Source organism: Bufo bufo, chromosome 11 (assembly GCF_905171765.1).
Source record: "Bufo bufo chromosome 11, aBufBuf1.1, whole genome shotgun sequence".
Taxonomy (NCBI): domain Eukaryota; kingdom Metazoa; phylum Chordata; class Amphibia; order Anura; family Bufonidae; genus Bufo; species Bufo bufo.
The window spans coordinates 85,321,553-85,337,252 of NC_053399.1; the positions used below are offsets into that span (position 1 = coordinate 85,321,553).

The following is a 15,700-nucleotide window of genomic DNA, read 5'->3' on the forward strand; positions in this document are numbered from 1 at the left end:
AGAAGGAAGAGTGTGCCATGCCAGTTCAGGCCACTGTTTCAGTCTGCCTGCCCAGACATACATGGGGTCAGGGAACAGTGTATGCACCGGAGACAGGCCAGTGTGTAGTTAGGCCTTACATTTGTAGCTGAGGCAAGAGGTCTCAGCTTGCTGATTAGCCTCAGCCTGATGTGGCACAGAAAAAAAAATCTATGTTGAGAAGACTGAACAGGCTGCTGGTGCTGCTACTGCTTCTGTGACTTCTGCTACTTGTGGCCGTCAGAGGGTGGGGGTGGGGGTGACTCTAGAGTGCGGAAAGGGGCCACCCTTTAAGACATGTTAGTGGCAGGAGTCTGCATGACAAAAGATATGGCAAGCTTCATACACAGTGATTCCTAGTTATAGCATAATTTGGCGTCCCTGTCATATGGAGAAAAACGTTCCCCCATTTTGCTTTAATATTAAGGATATAAAGTCATGGCTATCCAGTAAACACCAGACAGCTTGATGTCAAAAATATGCCTGTCACAGTAGCAAGCAAGTGACTATTCAGCTCAACATTCTTGCCAGTGTGCTAAAAGAGCCAGCTCTTTCCAACTCTGCCCCAAACTTAGACAATTGAGTTTTGTGGCCAATATCACCATCATCAACCTCTTTCTCCTTCGACTCCGATTACTCCTCCAGTAACTGCTCCTTTCCTCATCTTCTTCTTCCTCCTCCATGGGAGTTTCTCCTTGTGGGACCCCGACAGCTATAGGATGGACAGAAAGATGCATTAGCTCTTCTTCCTCAATTGCCTTCTGCTGCATGAGCATTAGCGTATGTTCTAAGGTGCATATGAGGGGGATGAAGAGCTGCATAAATGGCAAAAGCTGCCACTTCCAAACTGGAAACAACACATGCCCCCTTCTGAAGCAGTCCAGTGCATGACAACATTGTTCACGGTTTTCTGCTTCTCATACAGATGATGTAGCTTGAGCAATGTTGAATTCCAGAGAGTTGGAACATCGCAGATTGAGTCATGTAATTGCAGACCCATCTCTCACTGCAAGTCAGGAGAGTGTTCCTCGCCAAATGAGAATGGCTAAACAGAGGGACATTGTCTTGGACATTGCTAGGATTTTGCGCAACCCAGTGAACCTTTTTAATAAGCCATGTCGGGAACATGTGTTATTTCCCCTCCAAGTACAGATCAGCCATGTTACGGCCATTGTCGCTGACCACCTTGCCCAGTTGGAGTCTGCTAGGTGACAGCAAGTGGGATGGTTGCTGGTCGATGTGCATTATCAACTGTTAATCTGTATCGCTACATGGTAACACTTGACTTAACACATTTGACAGGAAGAAGGATGAGGGGTATTTGCTGCTGTTAATGACAGGAGCTTGTCCATGGAGGAGGGGCAGATGGCAGATAAGTACCTGCTGTGGGAGCCAGCCTGATATAATCATGGGCGGCTGTCAAAAAGACATGGCCATGTTGCATGGGGTGCTGCTTCTCCCCTCCCACAAAAAACATTGACGCAGTGGGCCAGGAATGAAATACTGTGTGTCTTTGCCTGTAAGAGCTGCTCCTGGTGTCAACCGCGGAGTCCAGGTTGCCGCACAACAAAAACCACAAAGACCTGCCGGATTCTCCTCCACGTGAGAGTACAAGGCACTGCTACAAATGTATGGCAGCAGCTGCACCACCAGCAATGTGGTCAGGTGGTGCTTTGGCTTGTATACAAGCTAATTGCTGGTTTAGAAAAGTGTTTTCATGGGCAAACTTGGCCGTTATAGAGGTCTCACGATGAAGCGGAGGACAAGGACGAGAAGGAATATTAGCATGATGAGAAGAAACTGGTGACAAGGGCAGTGTATTGCTTGGGGATGCGGGTTGGGTTCAACAAAGAGGAACAGGAGAAGGAGGACAGACTTGTTCTCAATGGGAATGCTGGTCAGTTTGCTGCAATTTACTGCAATAGAGCTCCGTTATATGTGATTTTATTGGCATGCCTAGAGCTTATTTTATTCCTGCAGATATTGGACTCTACCTTGGGGAGAAAAATGCTATACAGAAGTTACTCACACAGATCTAGAAGCAGCTGAGCTTATCTTAGCTTTGGCATGTTTTGGGCCTAACGAGTCCACAGTGTCAGTGGCATCGCCGGATCCTAAAACAGACATGGGCCTGGCTGTTCTTTGCAAGGTACATTGGGTCTACACTTTATTGCCGGGGCTGTCACCATCTCCCTCCTCCTCTGATGTTGTCTCCTCAGCATCTCTATCCGACTCCCAGGTCTTGTCAAGCACACATTCAGAGTCCACACCATCCCTGCCACTTTTATCAGACTGTGAGATATCATGATGTGCTCTTTTTTGCCCACTCCCCTGCTATGAATTTGCCCTGACTGCCACTGTTTCTGCCCATAACGCCAATTTTGTGGATACAGGTGCCACTATTATTACTGTCAACACAGCTATGCATGGGTCCCTAGCCTCCTCCTGAACCTCTTTCTCAGTACAGCCCAAATGATGACTGCTCGAAGACAAGCCATTAGCAGGAAGACTCTCTTGACTGTCTGCTATAGGGAGTGGTGGGGTTTATTTGTTACTTCTTAGGCCTCTTTCACACGACAGTATGTCTTTTTCAGTGTTTTGCTGTCCGTTTTAAACGGATCCGTTGTTCCGTTTTTTGTTTCCGTTGTGTTTCCGTTTCCGTTCCGTTTTTCCGTTCCGTTTTTCCGTATGGCAAATACAGTATACAGTAATTTCATAGAAAAAATTGGGCTGGGCAAAACATTTTCAATAGATGGATCCGCAAAAAACGGAACGGATACGGAAGACATACGGATGCACTTCCGTATGCATTCCGTTTTTTTGCGAACCCATAGACTTTAATGGAGCCACGGAACGTGATTTGCGGCCAAATATAGGACATGTTCTATGTTAGAACGGAAAAACGGAAATACGGAAACGGAATGCATACGGAGTACATTCCGTTTTTTTTGCGGAACCATTGAAATCAATGGTTCCGTATTCGGACCGTATACGGACCGCAAAAAACGGCCCGCAAAATGGAAAAAAAAAAACGGCCGTGTGAAAGAGGCCTTAGGAAAAAGGAAGGAGCCCTACAAGGAAGGGGTAATGTTGCGCTTTTCCAAAACCAGCAGGGACAACCTTGGACTATTACTACTACTTATGCTGCTACTACCCACATTCTGGATCTAGGTCTTTCATTTGGAATCCTTTCGTATTCCTGACATTTTTGGGCCTAAGTGTATGCAGTCACACAAAGTATGGAACAGTTTGAAAATCTGTTTTCTGGAACTTAAAGACAGGGAAGTGTAGTACAATTTCCAGATTCAGGAAAATGCTCTCTCTAGTGTAAAATAGAAGTTGTCAGCCTACTATGCAATTATTTTCCCCTCATCTTCACACCAACACTTGAACTGCTTATAGATGCACCAACACGGATTTCGGCCTAGCACATCACGTTATCACTTATGACTCAAAATGAAAACATAAATGAGGAAAGCAAAACTAATAATTATTGGAGTGACATTAAAGGGGTTGTGTAGGCCATAAATATTGATGATCTATCATCAGGAGAGGTCATCAAAATCTAAACGACGGGGGTACAACACCCGGCACTCCTACAAACAGCTGTTTTAGGAGGACATGCAGGTCTATTCCTCTCACTATAAATTTTAAATTTAAATTCACTAGCAACTCCATCATAATATAAATGATACAAAATACCACTGAATATCAAGAACAAAGCAAACAACTACAGAGTGCTGCGGTTTCTCTTTTGCTTTCTCAATAACGGGGGTACTACAGGCTGGTACTCATCACTGCTGGCACCACCACTAGGTGAATATCTTTTCCTGTAAGTGCTGCTTTAACTTATTTCTATATTTGTGCTAATAACTGAGCCATATTCAACTCTATGATAAATCTGTCTGTTTTTTAGAATTCCCTACAGAAGTTAATGATATAGTTGCCCTCCCAAGTAGAGGTTGCAAATCTAACTATATAAAAAAAAAAACATTAAATCTTAAATGTTAGTAATCAGGTGTAAAAAAATAGGTTTAGATTTTTTTTTAAGGTATGACAGTCATGCACAAAATTATCAATGGCATAACAATTACACCATGAAAACTTACTGAAATGCCTGAACAAATTGAAAAGCATCTCCATGGTAGTCACCTGGTGGTCACACACAGAGATGATTCTAAACCTGTTATGGGCTTCAGGCTGTTATTTTGACCATTACAGATATGTTTTGTTCTGCTTTGTGATTGGTAGAGGTCTATAATTTACAGGTATATAAGGCATATACATTGAGCACTAATCTAGACAAGAAAACAATCTTCCAATACTGTAGCTATCTCTCAGTAACATGGCTGAGAAGATTTCTGTTCTTCTCCTGCTTTTTGTGGTGGGATCCGTGACGAGTGTTCCTCTATCCCCATCATTACAGGTAAGGTCATTTCTTATGTCTCCAGTAAAATTTGTATCTTCTCAGATGTCCTGACAGTCTCTGCACATGTTAGAAGGACAAAAGAAACATATTTGACTGTCCCATTCCTATGGAAGGATTTAGCAGAAATCTATGGATTGCTGTCAAATTAACCCCATTCAGATGGAGTTCTTTTTATACTATTATATTAATGGAAAAAAAATATTTTTCATGATTGGAATTGTAGTGTTACTAATGACTGCATGTGTTTCTTCTCTAGCTGTCCATACCTGGATTAAAGGAATATGGTAAGAGCTCCTCAGCTTTATTTGGGCTATACTTCAGTGTCTGTACCACTATTCTTCAAGTGTGTCTTTAGAGTCTGGTATTAGTTTTATTGGTATCATACAATTCTTAAAACATACTCAGGCATTTCTTATAAAAAACAGATTGCCTAACCCTGAGAGATGGTTATTTTCGTTTGTATAAAGATAAGGTTTTTGGTGCACTTTGGGCGGAGCCTTTCAGTTCAGTACATTATTGCTTCATCAGTAATACCTCCCAGTGTTGCCTTCTCTTGTCCAATTGACAAGCCCTAAGTCTTCAGAGTGGTTAGCGATGACACAGGGTAAGTCAAATGCAACGAAAGAAGTCGCCTCACCCACACTGCTCCAAAAACTTTAGTTGCATAGAAATGAACTATAGTTTTTTGTTAAAGATTCAGCATCACTTCTCATTCATTCATTTAAATTAGAGATAAGCGATTTTCCTAAATTTTGTTTTGGTTAAATTTGTTAGAACAGACTAAGAATTTTGATTCTGGTACAAATCATATTTACTTAGATCAAACATGTTTTAAAATGTCTGGAAAATGTCTCTGTCTCAAAAGTTTACACAAATGAATTTGAAGAAATTCTGATTCTACTGAATCAAAAAAATAATAATTCTGATCAAATTTCTATTCTAACAAATTGTTTTAATTATCTCTAATTTAAATATCTGCTCATTCTGAGTTTAGTAGCTATGTGGATGGTCCTATTGGTAATTGGTATCTCGGTATACACACTTATACAGGGAAGGTTCTCAGTCACTGATATGACTGACCACTTGGCTAATGAGCTCAAAGCAGAGAATTAAAATAATAATTTACAAATTTTGGTAAATCCTTTCCGACCAATCTGCTCAGACGCTCCTACTCTATAACATCCTGCCTGCAGATTGATTTCAGAAGCCAAGACCAGGCTTCTGAATCTTCTTTTAGCCTGACCCTGTAGTTTCATGCTTATTAGATTCAATCTCAGCGCTTGCGCAGTATAGGCTAATTGATCCTGGCTGGCCAAAAAGAACTATATTGCAAATTGCACAAAAAATTATCTTTATTCTGCCCATGAGAACTCAATATTTATTTTTTATTTCTTGTTTTACTCATCAATATACTCTCATTTACAATCAACAGAAAATACATTAAATGTGATCAAGAAAATTTCAAAATCAGGCCCGGGTAAGATGAGGTCAAGTTTAATCAATCTGGTAATTTATCTTCAATAAAAGCTGAAGTGTCTTATTGTGTATTATAATGAATTTCAAAGGGATTGGATGTATAACACTCTTACATTCTTGGATTTATATTTCTATTATTTTTCCAATTTTTCAGTTACGTCTTAAAGTCACAGATTATTTAGGTTTTTTTTTCTGTGACTTTATTAGTCAAATAACAAATGGGGAAAATAATAGAACGATAAATCACAGACTGTTAGGAAGTTGAACTTCAAATCCTATTGATATAAATTGTAATACAGAATAAGAAAATTCTAATTCTGAGATTTTATTGAGTGGCAGTATTCTAATTGATATAAGAATTATAACGAATAGTAATATTATACATTGCTGATAAATACATGACATGATTCCTTTATTATATACATGCTTTTAGATACAGATTCTAAGGCATCAGAAGAACCTGAAGGAACCTTTGCCAAGATAATCAAGGTCAACAAAGGTAACAGCTTATGTTCCCTGGTCAATAAAAGTCATCAGTTATAGACATTACGCATTTACATTAAGAAATAATTTTAGAATGTTTTTGAAAGAAAACCCTCTAATATAATTAGTCTGTTGTTGTTTTATAATTTCTATAGTGTATTTGACATGGGGAAAGCCATAATCATTTCATTGTTACAAGAATCATGTGCTTAAAGAGAATGTCCACCAATTACAAGGGATTTGTGCCATAAATAGATAATTAATGTTATACATTAGTACATCAATCAATTTGCACTGACCCCTGCAATGGCCATGTCCATTACTTAGCTGTCATGTCAAAAGTGGGGTACCACAGGGGTTAGCATTGAAGAGATTATCATTAACATCAGGGTACCACAGAGGTTGGTATTGTAGAGGTCACTATTATTATATAGGTACCACAGAGGTTAGTATTGGAGAGGTCACTATTACTAAATGGGTACCTCACAGGTTAGTTTATTAGAGGTCACAATTATTATATGGGTACCAAAGGGGTTAATATTGGAGAGGTCACTATTATTATATAGGTACCACAGAGGTTAGTATTGGAGAGGTCACTATTACTACATGGGTTCCACAGAGGTTAGTATTGGAGAGGTCACTATTACTAAATGGGTAACACACAGGTTATTTTATTAGAGGTCACAATTATTATATGGGTACCAAAGGGGTTAATATTGGAGAGGTCACTATTACTATATGGGTACCACAGGGGTTAGAATCGGGTCCTATTCTTTTTACTATATTTATATAAGATCTCATAGAGGGACTGCATAGTAAAACATCAATTGTTATAGAAGACAACTAAGTGTGTAAAGTAATTAAGATAAAAGAGGACACTATACTGCTACAGATGAATCTGGAAGATAAGGTATAGGATTAGGCAGAGATGGAATCAAAGAGGTTTAACATTGATAAATGTACGGTTATGCAGATAGGAAGGGAAAATACCAGTCACCAGTACATACTAAATGGGAAAATAATTTTAAAACTGATACGGAACCTTAAGAGGGTTTTTGGCACTTTATAATATTGATGACCTATCCTAGGGGGTCGAACACACAACAAGCCTGCGATAGCTATAGTGGATATGGTAGTGGAAGGTATTGCTGGAACTACAGAGCACCAGCCATTGTTTTAGTGCATGGATCTGGTCACTGTAGACCCAGGGGTGAACCTAGTATTTCCGTTGCCTGAGGCAAAAACTGAAACAGGGCCCCCCTAATGTCAATTTGTTAACCTAACCCATTTGCCACAATGAAAGCAATCATTGCCCATGTCCCCTCCGCTGCCCCCCTCTTGCCCCTACCTGGTGCTGCCTGAGGCCTCACCTGGCAACATTGGTGGTGCATCCCTGTGCAGACCTGCTACAACTTCAGTGAATTTGTCACCTGGATGGGTTCTACAACCTGATAAAATGCAGTATTCATATGTCACTATGTAAAATGCAATGGGACCACACAAACCTTAAGTCTCCAAACAAATCATTACAGAAACACTAAATAAACAGGCAATAGTTTGGCTCTGAAGCCGACAGAATTCTAAATATATCTATGAAGTATAATTTAGGCTGTAATTTACGATCATCACAAAGTATCCACCTAAGATGATTGCAAAACAGTCTTTCAAAGTAAATTGGTTCTTTTCACCATCATATATATATATTTTATGTTTTAACTATATTGTATATTAAAAACAAGAAGAGCATATTAATGGACCTAATTGAGAATATGTTGAGAGAATATCTCTGTATGGAGTAGTTTTTAGAAACTAAACATATAACGGAATCAGATCTGCAGCAGTAGTATAAATGATACAAGTTCTATTATAAATTTTCAATCTTACTGTACTTTATAGAAAAAGTTGAACTTTGTGTTCAACCATTGACTCATCTTTCTGTGTTGTCCATGGGTCTAAAAGTCTAGATTAGACAACAAAGTGACCTGGATATTTGATTTGTAAAGTAAAGGTATATACTGCATTTAAAATGTCACCATCTTCTTAATTTAGAAAATGACATAAACTTACATCAAGGTGACATGTTGGAAACAACTGGACGCAGCGCTACATCCTGCACAGGGTGCTTGTGGCCCAAATCTGCCAATGGGACGGTCAATGTGCCTTATTCGTTTGCCTCCAATTATAGTAAGTTTTTTTTCATGTCATATCTAACTTGGCCACCCTAACTGTTTGATGGTAGATTCATCATTGTATAATTGTTATTTTAACCCCAGGTATTGGGAACCTCAACTTGTTTAAGACATCAATGGAGGAATTTGAAACCCTTACCTGTGTGAGGTTTGTGCCTCGGACAACGGAGAATGACTACCTCAATATTATGACTTCAAATGGGTAGGTTCTAGTATTGAGGCTTTTTTCAAGTTTAATTTACTAAAAGTGTCTGTATAATATTGTAATCTATGATTATTAGTGTGAAACAAGTGAAGAAATGGAAATCCATATCTACTATTGTGTGTGAAGCTTGGTTTACCTATACTAACTAAAAAGTGAATTCCATAATGGAGTCTTATTATTTCAGTCTTAACATTGGTATTTCACCTTGGGCGCACAATAGCAGTGTTTAAAATATGGTCTTTGATCATGGATTTTAAACATTTCAAGTATACCTTTTAGATATTAACAGTAAAGGTAGACTCAAAACATGTAAGTAGAGACCAGATTTCTATTATTATTGTGTGTCCGTAATGACACACCAGGCATGAAATATATACTGTATAAAAGATCCATTGTAGTAAGCCAGCCCAGCTAGTCCATGCATCAAATTGACTGGATTTTTAGAGGAATGAGTGAGCTGATCCAATTTTCCTCATCCTATTAGATGACTAGATTTAGTCACAGTTAAGAATATATTAACTAAGCTGAAGGAAACTGAAATTTACTGCTGACGACCTATAAAGTTATCAGTAAAATAATAGAAGTCAACTATGGTTTGTATTTGCACATAGTCATGAATGTATTACCCTACAACACGGTTTGTGAGCCTCTGTGTTAAAATCTGATGAGATGTTCCATCCCTCAATATTAACCACAATTACACCTAATTGTAGCACTGTTATAGAGGGAACCAATAAGTTTATTTGATGTGAATCAGAATATCAGTAATTACGTTGATGTTTTTCTTATGCTTTATTATTCTTTTGACAAATCTGTTGATACTATTACAAATAATAATAATGTCCTATTTATATTCAGATGTGCATCATATGTGGGCCGGATAGGTGGAGGTCAGATGGTTGCACTAGATATGGGTGGCTGTATGTACAGAGGAATTATACAGCATGAGCTAAACCATGCCCTGGGGTTCTACCATGAGCATACAAGGAGTGACCGGGATAACTATGTCACCATCATGTACCAGTACATAGCACCAGGTAATTTCCTCATGTTTTTTTTATTATTTTACATATTTTTTTTTTTGCTTAGCAGATATAAATTTTGTGATACATGTGAACAGGGTTGTGGAAACTTCCTTTACCTGCATTGGATGCAGATTTCACATGGAATTAGGTGCAGAATCAATTCTGTAAATGAAATTCAACACACATGGACAAAGCCTTATAGAGATTCTTTGTCTTGTAGGTCACGTTATGAATTTTTATAAACAAAACACCAACAACCTTGGTCTTGAGTATGACTATAAATCAGTGATGCATTATGACAGGTAAGGTCATTAGCTCATTACTTGTTGGTAAAATACATGGCAACTATAAAGACTAAAGTAAAATTCTGGAATATCCTTTTCTATGATGTATGATACTGTAAAATGTTGATGTTTCTACCTTAATTTTTCTATTTTTTGGATAGTTTCGCTTTCTCAAACACTTCAGGACAACCCACCATTGTGACCATACCGGTCCCAAACATCCCAATTGGGCAAATAGATGGACTGAGTGTTCTAGATGTCTCTAAAATCAACCGGTTGTATCAATGCAGTAAGCTCTTGCAGCTCTACAGATTTCAAAAAGTTACATACAAGATCCATCACAGTCATTGATTAAGTTGTGTTTCCCCTTTCAGATGCCTGTGCTTATTTACTTAATGAAAAGAATGGAAGTCTAACCTCTGCCAACTACCCATCAGCCTACCCGAATAATGCCAGCTGTGTTTGGCTGATCAGAACACCATCAGATCAGGTACCGTAGTGAAAATGCACAACTATTGACAAATAACCAAAGCTCCTTATTTTTTGACATAAGACCATTTTTCCTCTATATATTCAATGTCTAGTATACCAGGAAGAAGATTTTATACCATGATAAATGGCCGTCCACAGTCTGGAATAATCATTGATGTTAAGTTACAAACATAGAATGAATTATCCAACAGTTATTAGTAGAGATGAGGGAATCGATCATAACAAATTTCCCAGAACATCTGTGTTCAGGAGAATAGAAACATTTTCTAAGCTATCTATTTTGGATGGCTCGCTCAAAATGGTGGCCATCATTGTACAGGACAGAAGACAGAGAAAAAAGATATCTGATCTCAAAATAGAATACATTGCTTAATAAAAATAAAAAAAATAAAGCATTATGCTTGATATTACTGGCTAACATCCATTTGCCCAAAGTCTTGTATGTCACCATCAATTTGACATTTCTAATGCTGTCTTGGCCTTCAAGAGCTTGAAAGAGATTTGATACAGTATTAGGAGACCACAGAGTGTTATACACAACCATGCCATATCAGGCACTTTGGAGTCGGTTTGATTCTATTTTATTAGGACCTGAAATTAATAATTTGTGTGAACAGAGCACCAAATTTTATTAAATTAGCAGCTATTGTCCTTTTATGAGTAGTTTTAGCATCAACTAATCCTATGTCATTATTTGAATCTATAGATGTGTTTAATTTTTTTAAAGACCCCTCACTATAACATTAGTTTTCCAACTTTCATGATGTTTGTGTTTCTTTACCTCGATGTTATAACAACCTTTAGCATTCTAGCTACTGTGAACCTTCAACTCCCAGCATGCAAAAATGCTTGGCTGTTCCCACAACTCCCATAGAAGTGACTGAAGCTTTCTGGGAGTTGTAGTTTCAGAACATCTGGAGTGCCAGAGGTTGCTGATCCCTGCTTTAACACGTTAAAGTTTCATTGCTTTGACGAATCAACAGACATCGGGTCATTGTGGTCTATCTACAATTAGGTTAAATAGCTCTTCGTTATTAATATTGGTGTTGACTCACACAACTGGTTTGATCGTTCTTTCTTTTCATTATTTCTTTAGGTTACATTGAACTTTGTTGCCTTTGATGTCCAGTCGTCCCCCAATTGTATATCTGACTATATTAGGATTTATGATGGTCCCACTAAGAAAGATTCCCTGTTGTTGGACAGAACTTGTGGGACTGGGTTGATTCCTCAAATTATTGCCTCTACTAACCAGTTACTGGTTGAGTTTTCCAGTGACAGCAGTGTTGCTGGAGTAGGCTTTAAAGCCACATACAGCTCAGGTACACTAATACTTTCTAGAGTTTATAGTTTATCTTGGTATATTGTTTGTAACTTTTAATTTTAAAACTTAAAGTGGATACTTAATCAGAAAATGGCCTAATGTATGAATTAAGTTTATTTGTAAATTTTTTTTAGAAGTTTTAGTAATTTTTTTTCCATGCCACAAGCTATATTAAGCCAAATTATGCAGCTATCACTAAGTAATCATATAGAACTTCTTCCTCTTCTTTGAAGATCATTTTTTAGCGGTCAACTCATTATTACCCACACATGACTACAATGACTATATCACTTATCTATGGATACTTTGAGATACACAATTTAAAATATGTGATGTTTAAAAGTAGCATTTATGGACCTACTGAACCAAATAACATCTAAAAGGGTATCTCTGAAATCTTTAAGTACCATTGTAAAGTTTTAGCTACAAAGTATTTTTTATGGGGCTGAGTTTTTCTGAAAAAGGCTCCAAATTCTCAACAGCTAAAATCAAATATTGTTTTACATTTATTTCTCTTTTTATTCTTTAGACTACCATTTTAAACGGAATGGACAACCAAATATAAAATAATTTGTGTATGAATATTCTACTTCAATAACGATATTAAACTATATTTTCCACAGTGCAATGTGGAGGAGCATTCTATGCACCGGAAAGAAACTTTACATCCCCTGGTTACCCCAATTCCTACGGCCCAAACATGAATTGCATCTACACCATTACAGCTCCTGTTGGAAAGAAGGTAAAGTATTCTTTTCAACTTGTCCAAAGCTTCCCCTAAAATATATATTTTTGTATTATTTCAGTTATCCTAGAATTTCTCTCTTTATTTTTATCTATATTTAGAAAATCATATCAGCGTCATAATTTTATGAAATATTTCTACATGATTTTTACTAAATACAGAAATGATAATTTTATAAATACAAATTATATGAAAAATGTTGGCGTCTGATCACCTTGTGATATGATATTACAATCTACACTTTTGCTCTTTACAGATTTCCTTCATGGTTACTGATTTTCAGACAGAGAGTAGTCAGTACTGCCTCTATGACTATTTAGAGATCCTGGATGGGTCCACCTGGAAGGGTCCATTCTGTGGGAACTATAAAATCCCTTCCTTTACCTCTAAAGGCAATTCACTGTGGCTGAGATTTGTTAGTGATGGCAGAGATCAGTTTAGAGGCTTCCAGGCATCATATAAATTTGGTGAGTACTACAGCCTTGTCTTTATATTTTCTTAACAATTGACAGGACATTATACCTATAGGTGGACTATAAGAATGCCTTCACATGCTGCAGATTGAAAAACAATTTCATGCACCTGAATAGAGTTTACATTTTATTTAAATGAATTGAACAGATTTTTAGCCTGCAACAAAATCTGCAGAATGTGAAGGTGCCCTAAAAGTACAGTCATGCAATCATCATAATGTTATCTTCAGGAAAGATCATGATCTAGTCAACCAGCATGATATGTCATGTAGTTCTTTTTAGAAGAAATTATAGAGGATGTTCTCTTTGGACAATGTCTACTTGTTTGAAGTCTCACTTGATAAGATGCAGATCACAAAACATTCCTCTACAATTAGCTATAATAAGTAGGGAAACCTAACAGTAAGTGTTTAGTTTCTCTGTAGTGCCACCATAGACAGTATCAGACTGGTCCAGAGGAAATTTCAGTGGGCCCGAGCTGTCATACTATAATGGGCCTCAAAAGTCCATTGAAAGTCCATTGTCTGCCTTTAGCGACAATAAATTCACACTAGGGTCTACTTCCTTGAATCAAAACCTATTTGAATTTATTGGTGTTATGAGGGTTTGGCCCCGATAATGGTTTTTCCCTGGTCAGCTCAAGGAGTCCTAGTCCAACTCTGACCATAGGACATATTGAGCATTACACAATACCCATTAATTGAAGGGCTTGTCTGTGTGATGCAGGATAAACAGATCCCCCAGACATACGGATGTTTTTGCAAAAGCTCCCCATTATGGTCAAGAAATGAGAATCCTGCACAGAGGATCCTTCTTTGTTAATCTATATGAATATAGACATGGATGGCTTCTTTAAAATTATATTTTTCTTTGCCTATCCTTCGTTAGGGTTCTTCCATTAGGCAACTCCTGTCCAAACATGCAAGAATTGATGCTATGCAAGTTGCTCAACACTGCCTTCTTAACAACCCGAGACACACCTAGTAGGGAATAAATGATTGCTACTATGATTGTTTGCCCCGCATTCAGTTTTCACATTGTTGGCAGCACATCCCCAGTTTATACACGACCATGTGCTGCCAAGTACTGTACGTGAAAGATGTGATCACCCTACAAGCAATTTTTTTTTTATTCCTAAAAATCGGCCTGTGTAGAGGTCCCCAGGACTTCATGCAGTAATCTCATCACATTTTGAGCCATTGCTGGGACCTCCAATGATTTGCTGTTAAATGTGAGGTAATACAGTAAACAATGTTCAATTTTCTATTCCACGGCTGCTAAGAAGCATTACAGTTTTTATTGAATACAGTGGGCTTTCTGTGTAATAACTGAATCCAGAAAAATATGATTTGAACTGTTTTACACTGGCTAATAGATGAGGGTCCTGATGGCATCCCATTCCTCTTTTATGTCTGATTTTTAAAACTATGCTTTATATAATCAGACAAACCCCATTGTGCTAGAAATAATAATAATAAAAAATTATAATTTTCTTATCACTTCATTTCTTTTCTTTTGGTAATAGCAATGAATACAGTGAATTGAATTTGACATTTTTATTTGTTTTTTAATCAATGACTTTTTCTCTGCAGTGTAACTGGAAATCATCAGACACCGGAATACAGTGCAGTGTTACTAGTTTATTCTACCTCCTCACTGAAGTTATATCTAAGTGATGTTCTCGACTTTCTTTTACTTTAGAAAATTGTACTTAATGGTAGTGTATAGACAATTCATATGACTTCTCTGTCTATTATATACATGCCTTCTAAAAAAAAGTCTTGCTAATAAAGTTTCTAATTGCATCATCTATAATGGTAAATATACAGTTATTTTAAGTGTACTAATACTGTATGTGTGATATTAGAGATGAGCGAATTTTTCAAAAATTCAATTTGGTCGGTTCACGGAATTTTCCAAAAATATTTGATTCGATCCAAATTTATGTGTGGTGAATCTCATTAAAAACAGCTATTTCCTGGCTGCAGAGAGCCTGTATAGTGGTGTAAAACACTGTTCCTTGCAGAAATACGTATAAGGAGTCTGCTGTGGTAGTGAAACAATACTGTGAGTATGACACGCAGGTGACAGGCATCGCTCTTCACACTTCATGGGGCCAAAACTGACTAAATAACTCAAGTGTGAACTCAGTCTTACAGATCAATGCTAGCGCCAGGTATAAAGAAAAGTGCAAAGGCCCAAGATCCTAATATAGTGTGAAAAAGCGCACTCATTTTACACCGTTGTCAGCTGATTCCACATAGATTTCTACAGAACCTGTTCTATTAAACACTTATACAAGTAGAACCCCCCTGATAGAGTGGAGTGGGTGTCAGCAGTAAATTTATGTTGACGTCACTGATTATTTTGCCCTTTCTTTAATTCAGGCCTACACTGATTCAGTGCGTGTGAGATTCCCCCAGGGGTTTGATTTAGCAAATTGAAATACAGCCATCTATGTCCTCCGAATCTCCTCCTTTCATCACCAATAGATTGCCGTAATCTCACGATGCGCAGTTCTTTCCCTGAGGCTGATGCCACCACAGGGAAAGAACAC

General features: G+C 37.7%; 1 protein-coding gene across 1 annotated transcript; it reads left to right on the forward strand.

Moving 5' to 3' along the window:
* The first annotated feature begins 960 nt into the window (after positions 1-960).
* LOC120981494 (embryonic protein UVS.2-like) lies at positions 961-13,172 on the forward strand. The gene is made up of 13 exons (XM_040411032.1): positions 961-1,226; positions 1,999-2,167; positions 4,704-4,731; positions 6,357-6,422; positions 8,456-8,590; positions 8,680-8,797; positions 9,659-9,837; positions 10,046-10,127; positions 10,271-10,398; positions 10,484-10,599; positions 11,698-11,923; positions 12,549-12,667; positions 12,927-13,172. The coding sequence occupies exons 1-13, from the start codon at positions 961-963 to the stop codon at positions 13,170-13,172; spliced, it is 1,878 nt and encodes a 625-aa protein (XP_040266966.1).
* The last annotated feature ends 2,528 nt before the right edge of the window (positions 13,173-15,700 follow it).